The 22,883-nt window shown below is 47.6% G+C and overlaps 1 protein-coding gene across 1 annotated transcript in view; it reads right to left on the reverse strand.

Annotated features, from left to right (window-relative positions):
* The window catches only part of NEMP2 (nuclear envelope integral membrane protein 2), a 227,309-nt gene that overhangs the window by 61,658 nt on the left and 142,768 nt on the right, over positions 1 to 22,883 (reverse strand). Inside the window, exon 6 of the mRNA XM_086955376.1 lies at positions 12,149 to 12,263. Within this exon, the coding sequence (XP_086811502.1) occupies positions 12,149 to 12,263 (115 nt within the window). The remainder of the gene's footprint in view (positions 1 to 12,148; positions 12,264 to 22,883) is intronic.

A 22,883-nucleotide genomic window follows, 5' to 3' on the forward strand; every position in this document is an offset into this window, starting at 1 on the left:
TTCCCACTGTTTTTTAAACACTGTGACATTGAAGACGAGGCAACCTCGAAAACCTTTTTATTGTATGAGAGGAGATGGGGCTTGAAGGGAGGTGGGTCTGTGGGTATGAAGAGCCATAGAGAGGGAGAGAAAATGGACAGAGGCTGTAGCGTAGTGCCATTATCTGGCTAAACGCCACAAGGTGTCAATTGAGGGTGTGTGACTATGGGTCCATTGTCGTTAAGCAGGCTTTCCTCCCTCCTAAAAATACAGGTTTTGTATCCTAGGGAATATGCAAAAACCATAGGGAATTTTACAGAGGTGCAGGGCCTCTGCAAATCATTTCGAACGCTAATCTATCTAGGATTGTCCACCTCACCTTAGTTTCGATATGTGATATCAGCTTTTTACTGATTGACCGGGTGAAAAGCTCTGATATGAAGTGACACACAGTGGCATTTTAGTTAGCAGTCCTGGACATGCAGACATGTCTTGTCCATGTACTTGTTATAAAGAGAATTTATGCATCTAACACGGTCACTGCATGTAGTAAACGAAGGCGTAATGGACTAATCCTTGAACCAAATATTGCTTGTTGCCCCTGGAATCTCAGGAACCAGATACTGCACAGAGCTCACTAAATTGGCAACTGCTTCATGTGAAGGATAGACTGGCGTCACAGTTGAATCAATACGCAAATAATGTGTTGTGCCCAATATCGCAAAAAAATACTTATACGATCAGTGCTTCAATAGAAAGAAGGCAGCCACCACATCCTTCTAATCAGGAAAAAATCCCTATAAACATGTACACAATTTCCTGAGCACCACAAACTCAATGAATGTCCAATGTCATAGTGGTCCACTGTATGCAGTTCATTCAGTTTTGACAGATGCAAAATTCATAGTAGTAGCCAGTAGCCAACACGTGTTTAGTCGTGGTAAAGATTTCACCACCGACTTCCTCATGGCCTTAGTTCACTTTTGACTTCCTCAGGGCCCAAGTTCAATTTAATCATCTCATCCATAGAGAGTGCTTCACAAAGTAATTGAAATCCAGGTGTTATATGGCGACATTCCCTTGAGTTTTCATTTTTAAACCTCTCCGTCATCAACACATGAGTTTATTTTAGAACACATGAGGAAGGGAAGGACAATCCACTGGTAGAATGCCAAAATCGCCATCTCTCAGGATTTTGTGAGGGATACAGTTATGAAAAATTTTAGCCCTCGGGAAGGTCAATTCAACACTCCATTGTGGGCCCGTCTAAGTTCAGAATTGTCTTCAAGGGTGCTTCACACATCTTTTATGAACCAGGGGTCATAAGCCACTTACCTGGATCCCATGTGATTGCAATTGGGAGGAGACATTAGTCCTGGAATCCTCTAGAGACTTGCCCCGGTTTACAGAAGGAGACACTGCTTCAGTGGCATATCCATGGGGGATTGAGGTTGGGATAGAGAGAGCGTGTGGATTCAAAAAGATGCTGTGGCTTGTCTACTCAACCGGAACACCGCAGCATGCATTCACACCAGTCTGATGAATGGTACTGACAGATATGTTATCTATAAACAAACAACTATTAATGCTTTAGTCTAGTATTAGCTATATCTTTTAAGGTATCACCTCATGAAAGCTTTATATATCGCAAACAACCTTTAGTTTTGTTGTCAGTTGTTCTTACATAGTTCATAGAGGTTCCTTCATCAGAATTTCAAAACTGTAGTGAGTATGATTCCAGCATCAAACCCACAAGATAATTTGGACGGGGTTAGCTTCACCCAAGTCCTTTCTGGGAAAGCCCTGGCAACAGAATGTACAAGTTGAACAAAAACACTAACTGGTTACCTTGTCTGCAAGCACAGTGTTGTGACTGAGCTCAGCATCTCTCTTTTTCTTCTAGATTTTACATCCAGGTGCGTGACTGATGCAGGTTGTCTTATAAGGTGTGGTCGAAGTAGAAGGAACAAGGGAGCTGGCAAGACAGAGTCCTGGAAGCCAGGAAACAGGTAAGTTGGAACTGAAGAGGCTAAGCAAAAAGGGAGGAGTATGGACGGTCTTTAAATACTGCTTTAGAACGTTCATAAAGGTCACATTCTAATTGTTTGTAACAAGGAACAGGTGCAGATAATTATTATGTTAAGGCTGCCTTGTAGAAGGTGCTTTAGAATGTTCACAAAGGTCTTTTTCTTATTGCTTAAAGCAAAGAACATGTGCCGATGATCAATTTGATGAGGCTGTCTTCTAGAATGTGTTTTAGAATATTCACAAAGGTCACATTCTAATTGCTTATTACCACGAACATGTGCAGGGGATTAATATGAGGGCTGTCTTCCAGAAGGGTCATGCTGAGGTCATCTATGCTGGTTGCTTGATGCTTATTTTGGTGGATTTTCTGGATGTTTCCTTGGTGCCTAAAACCTGACCTTGCCTATGCAGGGCAAAAAATTTGCAAAAGCTATTAAGCCGTTTAAAACAAACCAGGGAACACCAGCTGCAGCTAACGATTACCAACAGCATGTAATATGGTCAAAAGTTAGGCTATAAGATGATTGTTCATACAAAGTGTTGGGAGGAATATTATGAGTCATGCCAGTATATTGCGATAGTCAAGAGAGGTGAGCTGTGGCAGGAATCCTGACAGGTACTTTTCCTCGACAACACCCTAGAAAACCCACATGGAGGAGACTAGTGCAAGCGTGGCTAACTTGTCAGACGTGACGCTTATGTGATGCTATTTAAGGACTGATTCGTTCTTATATCCATTTTCTAGTTCTCAGGAGTTTTGCCTCTATCGTTTATTGTTTCTCAGTTTTAGTTTAGTAACCCTTGTGAATTAGGCCAAATGTGTTGATAGTCAGAGTCTTACAAAATGCTAAATTCTAACATTTAACATGTTTTCTTCTTTGTCTATGGAAAGGTTGGGGATGGGGTCAGGCTTTTTTCTTGACAGTCTCCAATGTCTGTTTGTGACTATTCTACTTTTGGCCAATGGATCCAGTTGAAAGTGCAGCTACATTTTCATATCATGGGCCTTCTATCCTTTTGTTTATATGACTACTACATATTACTGTGCAAAGTTCTTAGATACTCTTGTCAATTCATAAATCTTGGTATGGGTGCCACTCGAATACTGTATCTCCAGCCTCACATCCTATTTTGATGTGGACATTTTAGGTGCTGCTGACTTGATACACAGTAACAAAACTCTATTTTGACTTGGTTAGGTTTGAACAATGTCTTAGTCCTTTTTGGCATTATAGAGCTCTAGTAATGGTACTTTGTTTTTCAGATATTTTGTATGATGAGTATTAATGTCCTCCTCACTTACTCAGTTTTCATTTTATTCTGAGGGGGGGGGGGGGGGGGTTCTCAATTGCAAGTCTGCTTGTCCTGCTTGCTATGATTGGTGGGGTGGGGAGCATGGGGAATCGATATATCTGTTTATGTGTAGATCTGCTCTTTCACTAATTGGTTAGAGTAGCATCAGGGTAGTTCATTATATAGTTTGTTGTCCTTGCCATATTCAATTTAGCATTTTTATGATTCACAGCAGATGTGTTTGATTTCAGTGTTTTGTTTTGTGTTCTGATCATCCAATATACTGCTTAACCTCGTTTGCTTTTTAGGCGATGAGGGGGTGGGCTCCTGCTTTTTAGGCGATGAGGGGGTGGGCTCCTGTTTTCTACTGTGTGTTTGCGACACTGCCTAGTCGAAACCTTTTCATCCCCTTGGTATGCAATACGCTTAAGGTAGTTTATTTAAATACAAAAGGGCCTAATCATCATAAGTTGCGATTTTATTGCTTTGAAGAAGTGTTTGCTGGGTTCGTAAGGGATGTTTATGAAGAGGTAGAGTAGCTTTGGAAGGCTCACCATTTTGATCAATGCCACCCGTCCTGCTAGGGAGAGAGGCTTAGCAATCCACCTGGTAATGGAATCCGTTAATGTGCCCAGCACTTTGCCATAATTGGCCCTCATAAGGTGTTCCCTGTCCCTAATGACTACTATCCCAAGGTATTTAATTTCGCTATCGCACCAAGTCAAGGGAAAGTCTGGTACGTATCTCTTGACCGTATCTGTGAGAGGTAAAATCTGTGACTTGCTCCAGTTGATGTTGACCCCCGAGAACCCCCCGAACTGCAGAAAGACCCGCAGTATGGGGTTGAGGCTATCCTCTTGGTCGCGGATGTGTAGAGTAAGATCGTTGGCATATAAGGAAATTAGGATTTGCTTTGCGGGGTATTGGAGAGCATATTCGCGATGGTGTTGTCTAAGTTTAGCTGCCAGTGGCTCCATGGCCCGGGCAAATAGTAGAGGGGAGAGCAGGCACCCCTGTCTCGTTCCCCTTGTGATGTGAAAAATAGGGGAGCAAATCCCATTTATGATCAGCTTGGCCTGTGGTTTAGTATACAATAGCTAGATTCAGGCCAAGAAAGGAGGGGAAAGCCCATGCGTTTCAGGACGCACGCCAAGTAGTCCCACTCAAGGCAATCAAACGCTTTGGTGGCATCTAAAAAGACGGCCACTACAGCTAGGTCTGGGTCGGTATCTTGCATGAGAGCGAAGAGAGTTTGCAGGTTATGTGATGTCGCTCTGCTGGGCACAAAGGTGGACTGGTCTGGCAATACTAAAGTGCTTTCCAGAGGGCTTATTCGGTTTTCTAGTAGTTTAGGCAACATTTTGGTGTCACAATTTATGAGCGAGAGCGGCCTGTATGAGTCGCATCTGTCGCCTGGTTTCTGTTTTCAATAGCGCTTGGCACATTGTTTGTGGAAGTATGCCCGTTTCTCATGCCTCTTCACAAACATTTTTCAGCATGGAATAAGAGAGTCACAATATGTTTTACAGAATCTGGGTGTCCCCCAGCCATCTCAAACGCTATATCCTCAAAATATGGCTCAAACTCTATTGGCTGCGTTGTGTGTGTTCCGGTCAGCTCAGCCCAAGCCTTCCCCGGGCGTTCCCCTTCTTCATATTGCCGGGCGCAATCATATTTTCCCTGAAATTTGCATTCACACTCTGCTGTCTCCTGATAGTCTGTCAATTGTCTCTCATCTTCTTCTGCAGGTCTGGACAGCGTTCAGATTGCAATTGTCTCTCTGGTTGCTTAAGCTCAGCCTCTAGCTTCCAAGCCTACTGTGGATGTCTTTCAGGATACCTCCCCCTTTGGCAATGCATACTCCCCTTATAGTCACTTTAAATGCCTCCCACGCCGTGGAGAACTGCGTCACTGTGCCAATGTTGCATGGCAAAAATCTGTGATTTCTTGCTCCAATTCCGTTCGGAATGGGATGGGATGAGATGTCGAGCAAGGCAGTCGCTGGCAATCTCCAAGACAGATATGGTATCAGTGTGCAAGGTGGGGTGAGGGCCATCAGCACAGGTGAATGATCAAAATACGTACGTGGCAAATGTTGGTAGTTAGTTAGCCATACTTTTATGCCTCTGGTTAAAAACCACCCATCTTGTGTGACCATGAGGAAGGAGAGCACCATGGAGTGACTGTAGGGTTCTTCATGCATCCAAAAGGCCATGTTCTATAAATATCTCCCACCACTGTCTTTGGGCATTTGTGTAGTAGTGGGGTTGTGGATGATGTCGATCTAGTGTAGGGTCCAAGGAGACGTTTATGTCCCCGCCCCAAATCACGTAAATGGAGCCTATATCTACAACCTTCCCTCATATGATATTGAAGAACCTGGTGTCGTCGGCATTGGGACCATAACAGAATGAAATCGTTATGGTCTGGGCTGCCATTCTCCACCACATAATGCAGTATCGACCTTGCATGTCTGTCTTTTCCCCTGTGGCTACATTATGGGGCATTTTTTTTGATAAGGATAACTGTTCCTCACACATAGGTGGAGTAGGTCGAAAAACATCTATACAAATCCCATTGGGTCGCAAAAGTGGTCGAGGCAGAGGGGTCGATATGGGTTTCCTGCAGTAGGGCAGAGTGTATGTTATGTCTGTCTAAGTAGGCCAAGACATGTTGGCATTTCCTGGGGTCCCCAAGGCCACGCACGTTCCATGTGACGAAGTTGTAACTAGGTGGATCTGGATGGGCCATTCATAACGTGCAGACCATAGGGTGCAAGTACTCGTGTCTAGCGCTGCTTGTTTGAGTGGTGTTGTAGCTTGCAGCGTTGCCTGTGATCTGTGCTAATATAGGTGTCGTCAACTAACTTCCCTCCACCCTCCCACATCGGCAGCCCAAAGCTGCCATCATGGTTCCTGCCCTTATCCCTAACCTGCAGCACTCTAAGTGGATTCCTCCCAACTGTTAGCAAATCTTCACCATGGCTAGCCAAACTGGGAAAAACTGGAAAAAAAGGAAAATAAGTAATTATAGGGCTGTCTTGCTGGGGATGCGCAAGAGGGCACATCAGGTCTACCTAGTGGGTATGAGGGTGTTCAGGACAGTAGTTCAATGACCCAATCGTCCAGTAAACGCAGGTGTAGTTCTGGAGATGTCATTGGTTACGTCTAGTCTAGGTGCCTGTTACACTAGGCATCTTTTGGCGTGTTTCCCGTGAGTTTTTGCTTTCTGACCTCCCGGTTCTGACTCGGTTTGTGCTGACTTAGTGTTTCTGCGCACTTTTCTCACTGCTAATCAGTGGTTATGTGCAAGTGCTCCTGTGGTAAAATGTGTTATGGATTAGTGTTTCCATGATTGGCCTGTTTGATTTATGTGTCAGTCCCTAGTAAAGTTCACTGAGTGTGCCAGGGCCTGTGAATCGTATGCCGTTGGTGGGCTGCAGCACGGGATTGTGCCACCTACATGAACGGCCCGTAAAAGGTAACTCAGACCCGCCATTGCAGAGTCTGCAAGCAGTTTGTAACTGCCATGTCAACTTGGCCAGTGCAAACACTTGCCAGTCCCTCACCTTCCCTTTTCTTACATATCAGCCACCCCTAAGGTAGGGCAAGTGTATGTGAAAGGTAGGACATGCCCTGGTGTGTGTGGAATGTCCTGATAGTGAACTATGGCCAATTTCATTTTCACTATTGCAGGGCTACCTGTTCCCTATAGGATAGAATGGGGAGTTTGTTTATAACCTCTTATAAACATAACTGGCCCGGGGAATTAGGTAGGAAAATAAAATAAAGTTTAGTATGTCTGAACTCAGAATCTAAAGATGCATCTTTTAGTGGAAGTGATTTTTACATTCTGTGTTTGAAAATACCACTTTTAGGAAATAGGTATTTTCTTGCTCAGTCATCCTGTGTGCCTCTGCTGGAATGTGGATTGCCTGTCTGGGTTTTGGATGACAGAAGGCTGGGGCACGCAGGGGCAAAGGTCCTGGCTAAACTACTGGCGAATCGCCTCCTTCAGGTGTTTCCCTCCCTAATCCATGACGACCAGTCCGGCTTTCTTCCAGGTCGCAACATGGCATTAAATCTTCGGAGAGTGCATAATGTTATGAGCCGCCGATCCATCATACAACAAGACGCGGCCATCTTATCCCTTGATGCCACGATGGCATTCGACTAAATCGAATGGCCTTACCTTTTTGAGGTCTTGCGCCTATTTCGTTTCGGGCCTTGCTTCATTAGCTGGGTGTGGCTCCTGTACACAGACCTATTGGGTCAAGTCTGGGTCAATAACCACACGTCGCGTCAGTTCCGTCTCCACAGGGGTACCAGACCAGGCTGCCCCTTGTCTCCGTTGTTGTTTGCCCTTACCCTCGAACCCCTAGCCCACTGGGTCCGCACAGATGTCTCCATCAGAGGCCTCTGCTGGAATGATGACATAACTGGTATCATTTCTCTGTATGCTGACGACATTCTGATCTACGGGTCTTCCCCCCGATCCTCTATAAACAGTTTATTTCACGTCCTTACCAATTTTGGGAAGTACTCGAGGTATTCGATTAACTGGACTAAATCTACACTATACATGTTACATGGCCCCCCGCCCCGTTGGCCCCGCGGGTTTTACATAGCGGTGGCTGCTGACGGTTTTACGTACCTCGGTATCTTTGTTACGCCGGATCCTAAGTTATTCCATGACCGCAATTTATTGGGCCCCTTGCGCAGACTTCACAGTGATGTCGCCCACTGGCGGTCCCTTCCGCAGTCCCTTCCCGGTAGAGCAGCACTGTTCAAAATGTTGGCGCTCCCGCGCTTCCACTATGTACTCCACAACTGCCCCTTCTTAGTCCCAGACTCCTATTTCCACACTGTAGAGAGTGAGATCCGTCTTTTGCTATGGGACGGTGGGGCTGCAAGTCTCTGTAAACTTTTTCAGGGTCGGTATGAGTGGAGAAGTGTGGCTCAATGGTTAGAGCGGCAGACCCTGATGCAGAGGTCTGGCCCGGGACCAGGGTTCAATTCCCTCCTCGGCAGCTCTTGGGCTCAATTTCCCCGGACCTGATCATTCTCGCCTCGGTGCCTATTCTAATCATGGGTCCCACTCTGCAACTCTGGGCAATAGCTTGTTTAATCTCCACAACGGCCCCAACAACGCTAGGATGCCTGGCTTCACCTTGTGGGTGCCCAGGAGTGGGCACTTCACAGGGAAAGGCCAGGAGAGGTTCCTCAGCGGTATTCGTACAAGCGCCGAGATGCCTCATGGTGATTCGTGCGCTATACAAGTACCATTACATTTACATGATGGAGGCATTGCTTTTCCCAATCTCCGCCTCTATTATTGGGCGTCGCAGTTGGGGGCTGTCAACCACTGGGTTCATGGTTCCCCTCCTAAATCCGTCCTTTCTTCTAGACAGATGTCAGACCGGGCGGGAAGGGTATCTGGGAGCCCTCTTCAGCAAACCATCTAGGAATAGATATGTCGGACCCATGGCACACACGGTTGCAATATGGCATAGGGCCAACAAAACTTTGGGTTGGAATGATAAGATTACTAATACAACACCCCTGTGGTCATCACAGCATCTGGGTTCCCTTTGTTTCCTCCAGGGATTCGACAAATGGGTCACTATAGGGATCTCGGAGGTGGGGGACCTAATTCATAAGGGTAAACTACTGACGTTTGGTGAGCTTCAGACCAAATACTCCCTTGCACCTTCAGAAATTTTCCGATACATGCAAATCAAACATGCCATTCTGGCCGCCATCTTGGACCTTACCTCCATGCCGGCTACCTCCCCCCTAAAAGACAGGTTATTGTCGGAACCCCTCCCTCAGAAGGCCATCTCCTATACCTATCGCAAGCTTTGTAACAATTTCCCTGATCCGTTCCAGTCACTGCGGACTAAATGGGAGGTAGACTTAGGTCCCTTAAAGGAAGAGGACTGGTGTTCAGCCCTAATGTCCCCTAGAGAGTCGGCTATCTGCCATAAGTTTAGATTGATCCAATTAAAGGTTCTACATAGGGCATACATGTCCGCTCTTACCCTGGCCAAACTTGGGAGGCGTCCTGATGCATTGTGCCAGCGGGGGTGTGGTCTCACTGGCACCTTCTTTCATATCCTTTGGGATTGCCCAATAGTGCAACAGTTCTGGTGTGGGGCAATTCGTTAAATGAGTAGTTCCTTGGGAAAGCCTCTTTTATCAACACCCAGGGAATGTGTCCTTAACATATGGGGGGCTAATGATTTGAACGACCAGGAGTTGCAGTGGGCTGCGCTTGGTTTTCTGCTGACTAAACGCTCCATTGCAATGAAGTGGGGCTCCAATGACAGACCATTGGTGGTGGGCTGTGTGGCTGAAATGGACCGCTGCATGATTGCTGAGAAGACTGTTTATGAAGTTAGGGGTTGCCCTAAGAAGTGGGACGCGAAATGGGGGCACTGGAACAGATACCGTGGAGAATTGTGCGAATCGCCTACTTCCGAGCTGGCAATGTCACGTGATGGACCCATTGGTCGAATTTTGCGCTAATGTATAAACTGCCTGCTCTTTGTACTGCTCTGCATATATGCCCTTGATTGTGACTGACTTTCTGACTCTGCTTTCTTTATTCAATAAAATCTTATGTTAAAAAAAAAACCTGCTCCTCTCTATTTCGAGGTAAATCTATCCCCTCTCTAATGCATAAACTTTTCAAACTGAAAGATTCCGATTGTTGCTGGTTCTGTGCTAGGGTGGTTGGTGATATGGAGCACATGTTTTGTACATGCCCTCTTCTTGCCGCTTACTGGACTGCAGTAGCGGCCCATCTAAGTAAAATAATTAACACTACCATATCGCTGGATTACCTGACTTTTGCACTTGTCCCATACGCTATTGATACCTTTCCCACGCTTACAGACCGCAACCTCGTTCTCCTTGATTGCCTGATTACCATAGATATTAGAGTTATTCCATTGGATTTGACGGACTTTTAACATGTTTCCTATAGCAGTTGATGGACATGGGTCACGCTTCTAAGAAACACACACTCTGCTCAGTCATGTCACAATCGGATTGCAGCCACATCTATGAGATTATGGGGCACTTTCGATGGCCTTTATGAATAACATGGAGTTATTGTTCATTGAACTTCCTGCACGCTCAAACCTTGATGCAACTTTGGACCTTAACTTGCTTGTAGCATTAGTTATCAACTACATGGCTCGCTTTTCTTTCCTTCATGTATTTCCCCTACTGACATTTCTGACCACTTTCATTCTATCAGTCCTTCCTTTTTCTACTCTACATACTTACCTCGATCTGTTGGTTTCCTTTTTCCTGCTCTTCATTTGCAATCGTGGCTTTTGACATACCTTTCATACGTCTCACAACTGACTAGTCATTCCGAGCAGTCCCGTATCTCTATGCCACCTACCTGCTATAGGACTGAATATTGCAGCGTAGTGTGGACCAAAGCAATATTTAATTTCTAGCTGCCTTCACACTACCAAAAATGCACATTCTGTACACTCCATGCACATCTACATCCAATAATTTATATTAATAACATTTAAACAAAGTACTGATCAGCCATTTCAAGATTTCTACCAAGCAGCTAAGCCACTCTGACAACACTGTATTTTGATTTCCCCTTTTACAGCATGTAATTGTTATTAGTTCTTGCCTATGATCTCACAGGAGGACTAATTACCCTGCCTCTCACCTTCACAATAGTCTACATTTGAATCACTATAATTATTCTCTCATCTGCTGCATTGCTGAAGGAAGAACAGTATTTCACCCCAGTGATTTTCACAAGGTCTAGGAAATCTGTACACTTCATCCATATTAAAATATAGCTCACCCTAGATATAAGTGTTCATTTGTTACGTAGTTGCAAATTCCTAAAGCAAAATGTTTCTTTAATATGTCCTAACTGGATTAGTCCTAGAGAACGCTGCAGGCCCATGCTAACTGACAATGCACAACGAATATTAATGAACTTCAGTAAATGTTTGTAATACAGCATCCCCAGGGACTCGACGAACAGGGATTGTTGGTTGAAATGTTTCCAATTTGCCTGTAAGGCAGTACGCGGTGTTTAACCTACAGGCATTCTGGCAGCAAAACACACATTTCTCGTTCTTCGTCAACTCTTTTCTGTCCTTCTATTTGAATCGATAGTATTTCTTTGTGAATTGGGGATGAGAAGGATAGGGGATAGAGGAATAAAAAGTTTAGGTGGAGACTGATTAATAGAGCTTTCGTTTTTTTACAAAAAGGTTTTTTTGAGGAGGGTGGGGGGGGCGCTCGTCCTCAGTTAGAGAGTTCCACAGGGACTGAACACCACTAGAAAAGGATTTGCTTGAGCCCAGTGGAACAAAACTTTTTTTGCTTCTATATTTGTTGCCACCTCTTCGGGCAGCTATATGTATCCCAGCTGTTTATGACTGGGTGCTTTGAAGGTGGGGCACTGAACCTCAAACTTAATTCTTGCCTTGAAGGGTAGCCAACGAAGATATTTTAATATTGAAGTTATGGGGTCATACGTTTTGGAACAAGAGACAGGTCTGACGAGTGCGACAGAGCACATTTCTGGGTGCTCCAGTGTGAATCGTGCTTCTATTCTGAATGCTATGCAGCACACATACCTTTTGGACATAAAAATGGTCTTTATTCTTTTTAGCATAAAATGGCAGTCCTGCCTGGTTATAGATATTTTTAATCTAGTGGACCTCGGAGACCAATGAAAGTATGAGCCCCAGAGGCCATGCAAGTGCATCATTCTTAATGTGTGGCAAAGGAGCAGACGATGGGGGGGAGGGGGGGCAACAAAGAAAAGGAGATTATAATGTTACAATGGTACATACCTAATAAGTAGTTTTTATTCTCGTGCCACAACCAATTCATGTTTTCCGTTATGTAGCTGATGATGTACAGTGAAAAGGCACAGCCGGCAGTCATTAGTAGTCCAAACGTGCTATGCTGTAATGAAGAAAGTCTCACACTGAGTGCATACAATGTAACCATGCTATACATGTCTAAGCTACTGAAGTATTGTAAAGATTGCACTTGAAATATGCACCTAAGATTAACACACCTTGACAATGGGCTCTCCCCAAATGTCCAGTTAGCACTTTGAGTTCCTCTGAACACAGAGCAGATTCATCGTAATATCTTTGACATCCACGTCAACCCAGAGAATGAGTAATCAATTAAAAAAGCAGAAATAGTTATAACAATGAAAAACATGCTTCTTGAAAAGCACATTTATATATATATTTGTTTGATTTGTTAAATCATTACAATCCACATGTAAAAAGACGAAACGTAGATAAACATTAAAATCATTTTTTCCACTAGGGTCCACCCATCATTCTCAATTAAAATTACGCAATAAAGTAATTGATATAACATTTCTTCTAATACAAGGCACATTTATATTTGATTAGCCTTTGATATAGGCTATCTAGTTAAATTAACCCACTCGCACTGTTTGACTAACGTGCATGATTTCAGACTAAACACATAACTTTTTCTCTACGCACACACAAACGCTCTACAAAAATAACTTCAATTCATATAAAATGCTTGTTGGAAATAGATAAATTTAGATATTATTGTAGACAAGTGCATTACACAATTTTTAGTAAATGACAAATAACAAAATACTACCAATATTCGACACAGCATTGTAATACGCCAGTTATAATGCAGAAATATTGGTAGTTTCTTTGACAACAACGGACCGACCGAGGTATATTAATAACTGGTACATGCATTCTACACCAACAATTCTTTTAAACAGAACATTCTACCCTAAATAGATGGACTACCCTAACAGCATGATTGGCAATTCCTTTTGGATACACCAGTCGTAAAACACCCTCTCTCCTTACTACATCACTCGACTGTAGCTCTAGTTTGTAACTTGGAGAGATGGCATTTAAGATAGCAATTGAATTGAAGGGATGCTCCAGCAGTACTGGCGGAAGCCTAACATGAGCATCAACAACAAACGAATGGTACTTTAATGGCTGGTGGGCTATACAGCAAATAGAATATTTCAGCACTGAGCTGAATGTCCTACTTAAAAACATGCATTGTTAAAGCCAATAAATCTCGCCTATGCAAGAGCTATTGGCTTTGTCAATTTTTACTACTAGCCATGCTGTACAGCAATGAGGCTGCTGTTCAGCTTGGCAAAACGTTTGTGGCATTGAGGAGAGTCGAGTGGCATAGAGTGGAGTGGCATAGAGTGGAATGTCATGCAGTGGATTGTCAGAGTGCAATAGAGTGCAGTGGTGTAGAGTGGAGTGGTGTAGAGTGGAGTGGTGTAGAGTGGTGTGGTGGGGCGTACGGTGGCATAGCATAGAGTGGAGTCAAGTGTTGTAGAATGGAATGCGATAGAGTGGAGTGGTGTACAGTGGAGTGGCGTAGCATGGAGTAGAGTGTCGTAGAGTGAAGTGGAGTGTGGTAGAGAAGAGTGGAGTGTCGTAGAGTGAAGTACAGTGGCATAGAGTGAAGTGGCATATAGTAGAGTGGAGAGGCATAGAGAGGAGTTTCGCAGAGTAAAGTGAAGTATTGTAAAGTGACGTGGCAGAGACAGGAGTGGCAGAAAGTTGAGTGGCACAGCATAAAGAGGGTAGCAGAGTGTCATAGTGTGTCACAGAGAAGAGTGTTGTAGAGTGAACTGGCATAGAGTGGAGTACAGTGGAGTTGCGCAGAGTGAAGTATACAAGTTCTGATAGCGCACTAACATCACAGACTAAACATTTTCAATTGAAGTGACCACTGCATTTACACAGACAGTCCTACTGATAAAACTATATTGCACACAAACGATAATGTGTAGCAAAAGCATCACCAAGTGTATACATTTTAACTTTATTAAAAATGTGCTTCCACCACACTTCAGAATTACAAAAAATGGTGCTGAATTTGTGCTTTCCTAATTATATGATATATATTCTGAAATAATTTTGCTGTGTGCTAGAAAAAAATAGCATCCTACAACCTGTCCTTACACATGGGTGCCAAGCAAGATTGCCACATAACTTCTCTCAGTTTGATGTCAGAGAGAGAAAAGTAAACACCAAGCTCCCTTGGATGACAGAGTTACATTTGACCTAGGTCTTTGAATGCATAGCAAATATGACAAGATAAGAACAAAATTTAAGGGCCAGTTTACAGTAAGTGAGCACTAGTAGAAGAATACAAGGAGCGATGGTAAATGGGTGATGCTCCACGGGAGGGACAAAGATTTCCTGGACAGCTAAAAACAAAGCAAGCAAATTTGAGTCACAGACCACAAAGCCAATGGTAGGCAAAGCCCAGAAGGCATTCCCAGGGGAGCTTTCAGAATTTCCCCAAGAAGCCGTCAGCAAACCAGACAGATTTACTGTCTTCTAGGCTTTGACCTTAAAACAAGCATTTACAATGCAACGGTCTCGCCTTTGCAAAAGTTAAAGCTATTGGCATTGTAAATGACAACATTTTTATTTATGTGTTGGTTTTGAGAACAGATAAATAAATGGCATTGTCATTTACAATGCCAATAGCTTAATCTCTCGCAAATGCCACACACAAACACACAGAGCCACAAACACACACAGAGCCACAAACACACACAGAGCCACAAACACACACAGAGCCACATACACACAAAGAGCCACACACACACATACACACACACAGCCACAAAGAGAGCCACACACACACAGAGCCACACACACACACACACACACACACACAGAGAGAGCCACACACACACACACAGAGCCACACACACACACAGAGAGCCACACACACACAGAGCCACACACACACACAGAGAGCCACACACACACACACAGAGAGCCACACACACACACAGAGAGCCACACACACACACACAGAGAGCCACACAGCCACACACACACAGAGCCACACAGCCACACACACACACACAGAGGCAAACACACACAATCAATCAATGCATTTATAAAGCGCACTACATACCTGTGAGGGTCTCAAGGCGCTGTGGGGGGAGGGGGGGAGCTGCTACTGGTCGAAGAGCCAGGTCTTGAGGAGTCTTCTGAAGGTCATCAGGTCCTGGGTCTGTCATAGGTTGATAAGAAGGATGTTCATGTCTTGGCGGCGAGATAGGAGAAGGATCTGCTGCCGGCGGTGGTTTTCTGGATACGGGGAACTGTGGCAAGGGGAAGGTTGGCAGAGCGGAGGCAGCAGGTGGGGGTGTAGAAGCTGAGTCGGTTGTTGAGGTATGCTGGTCCGGCGTTGTGAAGGGTTTTGTGAGCGTGGATGAGGAGTTTAAAGGTGATCCTCTTGTTGACTGGGAGTGCAGGCCTCTCAGGTGGGGTGTGATGTGGCTGCGCCGGGGGATGTCGAGGATCATTCGTGCCGAGGCGTTCTGGATTCGTTGTAGTCGTCTCAGGAGCTTGGTTGTTGTTCCTGAGTAGAGGGCATTCCTGTAGTCGAGTCTGCTGGTTACTAGGTCCTGGGTGACGGTTTTTCTCGTGTCAGGGGGATCCATTTGAAGATCCTGCTGAGCATTCTGAGGGTGTTGAAGCAGGACGCGGAGACGGCGTTGACTTGCTTTGTCATGGAGAGGGTGGAGTCGAGGATGACCCCTAGGTTGCGTGCGTGGTCAGTGGGTTCCGGGGCTGTGCCTAGCGATGTGGGCCACCAGGAGTCGTTCCTGGCTGATCGGGTGGGCCTGAGTTTAGCTTCAGTCTGCTGTCCTTCATCTGTCCACAGTCTTGTCTGAGTTTAGCTTCAGTCTGCTGTCCTTCATCCATTCGGTGACGGCCTTCATTCCTCTGTGGAGGTTGGCTTTGGCGGTGTGGGGGTCTTCGGTGAGGGATATGATCAGCTGGGTGTCGTCGGCGTAGGAGATGATGTTGAGGTTATGTTGGCGTGCGACATGGGCGAGGGGTGCTATGTAGATATTGAACAGCGTCGGGCTGAGGGAGGATCCGTGTGGGACGCTACAGGTGATTTTAGAATGAAAGGGTGGGAGGCGGACGCTCTGGGTTCTGCCGGAGAGGAAGGATGTGGTCCAGGCCAGGGCCTTTCCTTGGATTCCGGCGCCATGGAGGCGTGCTGATAGGATATGGTGGCAGACCGTGTCGAAGGCTGCCGATCGGTCCAGGAGGAGGAAGGCGGCTGTTTCTCCTTAGTGCATCAGGATCCTGATGTCGTCGGTGGCGGCAATGAGGGCAGTCTCGGTGCTGTGGTTGCTGCGGAAACCGGATTGAGAGGGGTCCAGGATGTTGTTGTCTTCGAGGTAGCGGGTTAGCCGTTTGTTGACAATCTTCTCCGTTACTTTCGCCGGGAACGGGAGCAAGGAGATGGGCCGGAAGTTCTTGAGGTCCTTGGGGCCCGCCTTGGGTTTCTTTAGTAGAGCGTTGATCTCAGCGTGCTTCCAGCTTTCCAGGAAGGTTGTTGTCTCGAAGGAGATGTTGATTGTTTTCCGGAGGTGGGGTGCGATGGTTGAGCTAGCTTTGTTGAACACGTGGTGAGGGCCAGGGTCGGATGGGGATCCGGAGTGGATGGAGTTCATGGTTTTGATGGTGTCTTAGTCGCTGACGTTGGACCAGGTGGTCAGGCGGCTGGTGCGGGTGGAGGTTGCAGGGGTGTGGTCTCGGTGGTGGGTGCGGGGGTGTCGAGTTGAAGCTGTCGTGGATGTCGATGATCTTGCGGTGAAAGAAGGTGGCCAGTGAGTCGCACAGGTCTTGTGATGGTGGAATGTCGTTGGTGCTGGGGATGGAGAGCTCTTTTACGATGCTGAAGAGCTCTTTGGTGTTGTGTGCGTTGTTGTCGAGGCGGTCCTCTTGGTGATCCTGATGAGTTGGTGGTGCCTGCGGGTGGCGTTCTTGTGGGCTGTGTGGCTTTCTGGTGTTTGGTCCCGAAGCCATTTCTTCTCAAGTTTCCGACAGGTGTGCTTGGAGGTTCGGAGGTCTTTGTTGAACCAGGCGGCTTTCTTGTTGGTGTGGTTGGTGGTGGAGGTCTTGAGAGGGGAGAGGGTGTTGGCGCAGTCGTTGATCCACTGTTTGAGGTTGGTAGCGGCGGTGTCTGGGTCGATGGGGTCGGCGGGTGGTCTCAGGGTGATTGTGGTGGTCAGTTGGTCCTTGGTGACCTTGCCCCAGCAGCGGCGTGGCAGCTGTTGGGTGCGGTGGTGTGTGGTGGGTTTCCTGAAGGTGAAGTGGACGCATCTGTGGTCGGTCCAGTGGGGTTCGGTGGTGTGGTTGAAGGAGACGTGGTGGCTTGCGGAGAAGATGGGATCAAGTGTGTGTCCAGCGGCGTGGGTGCGTGTTGTCACGAGCTGTTTGAGTCCGAGGTTGGCGAGGTTGTCGATCAGAGCGGTGGAGTTGGCGTTGTCGTTGCTCTCTAGGTGGAAATTCAGGTCCCCGAGGAGGATGTAGTCCGTGGAGGCGAGGGCGTGGCTGCTGACTAGGTCGGCAATGGTGTCGCTGAACTGTGGTCGAGGTCTGGGTGGTCTGTAGAGGAGTGTTCCTCTGAGGGTCGTGTTGGGGTCGGTGTGGATCTTGAAGTGCATGTGCTCGGCGGAGGTGAGGGTTTCATCTGTGTTGGTCGAGACTCTGAAGGTGTCTTTGTAGATGATGGCCATTCCCCCTCCAACTCCGTTGGTGCGGTCTTTGCAGGAGATCTTGTAGCCCTGTGGGATGGCTATGGCGATGTCTGGTGCCGAGGTGATGTTCAGCCAGGTTTCCGTCAGGAAGGCAACGTCGGGGCGGTAGAGTCTAGGAGGTCCCAAAGTTCGATGGCGTGCTTGCAAGCTAAGCGGGTGTTGAGGAGGATGCAACGGAGGAGGTTGGGTTCTTTGGTTGGCGGCTTTGTGGGCTGGTTGCTGGTGAAGCTGCAGTTTCTGCAGGTGAAGGGCCCTTGGCTGTGCGTCGGGATGGCCTGGTAGCAGGGGTTGAGTGCGTGGAGGGTGCCGGAGTCGTAGTGCAGTCTGGTGTTGTGGCGGCCTCTGGGTGTGGTCCAGGCGCGGACGGGCGCAGACGGGCTTGCCTTTGGCGCGCCCTCGGCGAGCCCGCTGTGCGCGTCTGCTGCGCTTCTGCGCGGCGTCCTCAATAAGAGGCGAAGTGGGAGGGAGGAGGAGCTGGGAGGCGGGAGCGGGGCGGCCAATGGGGACGGGACACAGAAAGCAAAGGGGTGGGGCCGCAGGGGAGCAGCTGAAATACAAATGCAGTACAAATGCAATTAAGAAGTTCGGAAAAAAGAACAAACAAAGACAGTCACGAAACCGCGGGACCACACTAGCGGCGAACTCCTGGCAGCGGCAGCGGTGGGACAGAGTCAGGGGTGCAGAGAAGGAGCCGTGTGGCGTGGGGAGTGACCCGACCCGAGATCAAGGTCAAGGGTCGCACTCACTGCCGCACGGTGCCCTCCATAAGAGGCCAAGTGGGAGGAGCAGCTGGGAGGCGAGAGCTGGGCGGCCAATGGGGACGGGACACAGAAAGCAAAGGGGCGGGGCTGCAAGGGAGCAGCGGCGGGGAGCAGGGAGGGCTCAGAGGGCAAGGGACGCAAAGGGACTACAATGAGAGAAAATACAGAAATACAGAAAATACATAGATACAGAAATACAATGCAGTACAAATGCAATTAAAAAGTATGAAAAAAAGAAAAAACAGAGACAGTCACCAGACCGCGGGAGCACACCAGTGGCGAACTCCTGGCAGCGGCAGCAGTGGGGCAGAGTCAGGGGTGCACAGGAGGAGCCATGCGGCGTGGGGAGCGACCTAACCCGAGATGAGGGTCAAGGGTTGCACACAGAGCCACACACACACACAGCAAGCCACACACACAGCCACACACACTGCGAGCCACACACACAACCACACACACACACACAGAGCCCCCCACATACACAGAGCCCCCACACACACAGAGCCCCCCACAAACACAGAGACACAGACACACACAGAGCCACAGACACACACACAGCCACAGAGCCACACACACACACAGAGCCACACACACACACACACACACACACAGAGTCACACAGCCACACACACAGAGCCACACACAATAAATATGGACTTGATGGTCATACTAGGAGCAGCTAACGTACTGTATACGTGAAGAGGTACTGGCGTGACAGGAACAGGTGAAGCCAAGTTGCTAAAGAGAGACAAGCAGCTTCTGTGCTACTATTGGCATGGCTGTGCAAATGCACTATAGCAATGATGAGACAAAGGCATTGTGTGCTGGTGCTAGGAGCCGATTGTGATCGGAGGTGTCCAATCATGTTGCATGACGAAAATGTGTTTTGCTGGCAAGATGGAAAGCAGAGAGAGCCTGAGGAAGTGAAAAATGGTGCCGTCTTCCTAGGTGGCATAATGAAGCAGGTGTGGCTAGGAGGGTGTTGCCTTGTACCTGGTGTGCGTGAGGAATGCTGCTTGCAGCTGGCACACGTGGAGGACTGATGTCATGTGGTTGGATTGCTAGCACTCTGCTATGGGCGTGAGGGGTAAATCCATCGCCGAGTTTGCAAGAAATGATGGTAACCTGTTGCTGGAATAGGCGGGAGTGGATGATGCTTTGCTGCTTGGAAGCACCAGAAGACTGGAATAACCTGTTGCTGGAATAAGTGGACGAGCAATGCTTCAGGCAGATTGGGGGCGATTGCTTGTTTCCTGGGTACGGGTGAAGCAGTGATGCTTAGTTGGAGGGGTGGAGATAGCAAGTTGAGGTAAGGGAGGCTCGATGACTGGTGGATTGGTTTTGGAAAGTGAAGCTCTGTTAAAGCAGGTGGGTAGTAAAGGCTATGTTACTGCCTTAGTGATGACCGACTGTTGCGTGGGAGAAGAAAGGCTGCTCTTTTGTTCCGGTGGCCTCAGTGTGTGTGAGGGGGTGCCCTGTACCCCAAAACCTTGCTCCTGATGTGGCCAGAGGTCTCTCCGGGAGGTATCACTGCTGCGGGCCACCTTTGTCTGTCATGCTGCTTTTCACTTGATTTCTCGTTCCTCGACATGCACATAGATACTGCTCGCATTCCCGACATCCATTGCTGGGACACAACTCTTCCGATCACGGCTACCCACAAGCCTCTGTTTTGTAGTCCCAATTCATTGCTTTCACAGCACCGAGGGACCTCAAGCCTTGCATCTCACCAAGGTTATATGCAGTAAGGGACTTTATCAAAGGCCAACATCTATACATGACCTGAGTGAGGCTTAAGACTTCCGATTTTTAAAGCCTAAAAATTGCTTTATTTTAGCTGTCTTTCCCCTAAATGTGTGTCACTGTTAGTCAATGCGGAAAATAAATTCCCCCGATTATCTATTTACTATCTCCCTCGTATCTGCTCCAAAATATTAGAATGCATGTAAAACGTAGCCACGGAGAAGGGCCATTAATAGGGTGGTGTGACGATTTAAAATGAAACAAACGGGGTCATTATCCAATCCCGGCACCCGTGCATAACTGCACCCGGCAGTGACGTCATAGGCGTGAGTCATATTATTTTTAGTCAGGATGTAATAAGGCGAACCTTTGACGAATATGTCAGCTATCCCTGCCCACGTCTAACCCACTGGCGCGCAGGTGAATGGCCGCGCCACACCTCAGGCTGGGCACATTCCCTGTGAACATGGCAAAAAAAAATGCGTCTCGCCAACTGCAGGGCGATGCCCGTGCAGACTCGGCACTGTACCTTAGCCAAAATGAATCCCACTCTGTGTGGCAATACGAACACCGTCACAGGCTCTGAACTGTTTGTTTTTGCCAGTATTTGCTGAGCGTGTGAAAGCAAGCAGGACTTTGTTACCTTCCACGATGCAAAGTTCAGCGGCTGCGACAAATGTATGAGCCCCGCTTCTTCCAGAAGGGAGGGTTCACCAGCCGAGCTTGTGCCTCTCTTCCGAGACTCGTTTGTATGTTTTAATAGGAATCTGTGCTAACTATAAATATCAAAGTCGCTGTTAAGGCAAACCAAGGGGTATGGATTGGTTTACGCAGCACAGAGATACATTTAGGAATTTGTATGGTGACCAATATGAAAGGATTCCTGGTTCATGAACATTGTGACCCACATAGGCTCAAACTATGCCCCTCCCGGAGCTGCGCCACCCGGCTCCCCACGGCCCTGCGCCCCCGAGGACAGCATGCTGGGCGGAGGGGCCCAGGCCACCCCCAGAGCCCCCACACACAGTAAGTAGTACCCACGCTGCTGGGAGGGGAGGGGGCGGAGTGTTGCTTATTGTTGCTGTTTGCCTCTACTTGAAGTCCTTGTGCCGAAATCAAGGCAGACGGGGGGCGGGGGGTGCACAATTATAGAGTGCCTCTTTGTTTCTTTAGTATGTTCAACTACTGCAATTTACATCGAAGGCAGTCGAATTAAGAGAGCTTGTTTCTGTCTGCAGCTGCTTGGGTGCAGTCTCAGTAAAAACATCTTGTCCATAGCTGATAGCGCTCCCCCCAGGTTCAGGAGGTCTCCTGCCCCTGCAGCAGTCTCACAAACACTCTCTTTGGCGTCGCTATATTTTAGAGTTCTTTCTTCCGGCTCAGAGTGTCTGTTCTCCTAGGGACTGCGCATCTTTGACCCCAGAGGCTGCTCCATGATGTCTCACAGGACCAAAGGGAGGGGGGGGGGAGGCTGAGAGGGTGACCGACAAGGAATGAGCGCTCGGAACAAGCGCCTGTCGCCTTGAAACCTCTGACCTGTGAGCGCTGCCTCTCCGGATCCGCCTCATGAATTAGCTATGTGCTGTCATTACCCCCAAAAAAAGCACAGCGCATCCCCTAACGCCTTGTGCAGGGGGCTATGCTCAAACAGAACGATGAAGGATGGCCTGGCTGTGTCTGTGATTTCAGAGGCAGTTAATGCAGGACTCTCTGACCACTAATGAAGGGTGCCGTGACTGAAAGAATGTAAGAATCAGCCTTTTGTCTGTAAGCCCCGTCCTTTTCAGACTGGGATAGCGTGTTTTTGACTGTTGTAAAGAACAGTGAAAAACACGACCCCAGTCTGAAAAGGACAGGGCTTAAAGAGAAAGAAGAAAGTCGCTAGGACCTCTTCTCCAATGGCTGGCCACCGTTTTGGAGGCCAGCCAATGAAGAAGAGGGGTGGGGCTTAACCCTCGCTAGTGAAGTTCTCCAGAAACATAAAATCTCGTGAGCTCGACTGCGCATGTGAGCAGTACGCCACGCGAGACCTAAACAGCCTGCCACGGGCCACTGGGGATTTTAAACACCCACAGATTGGAAGCTTCTCCACCTTATACATCTGCTCTTTATGTTTGACAGTTACTGCCTCTGCCATGGGCCCCAGCAGCAAAGGTCATAGATGGAGGGCAGGAGCTTTCAGAGGAGGTAGAAGACAGCCTCAGTCTACCTCAATCTATCAAACTGCTGTTCTTCATTTGGCAGTGCAGAGGAGGGAAGAAGGGGCGGAGAAGACGTCTCCCTTCTTTCAAAGGTGGCTCCAGTATCACTATAAACCATGGATGGAAGTAGAAAGGAAGGCTGGCACTTTGTGTCTGCCCACAACCTTCGTCCTTCCTCGGAGCACAGCAGAGGAGAGGGAGATTCGGATTAGACATTATAATGTTAACAGAAGCGGCCTTTACAAATGTT

Source organism: Lissotriton vulgaris, chromosome 2_1 (genome assembly GCF_964263255.1).
Source record: "Lissotriton vulgaris chromosome 2_1, aLisVul1.2, whole genome shotgun sequence".
Classification (NCBI taxonomy): Eukaryota; Metazoa; Chordata; class Amphibia; order Caudata; family Salamandridae; genus Lissotriton; species Lissotriton vulgaris.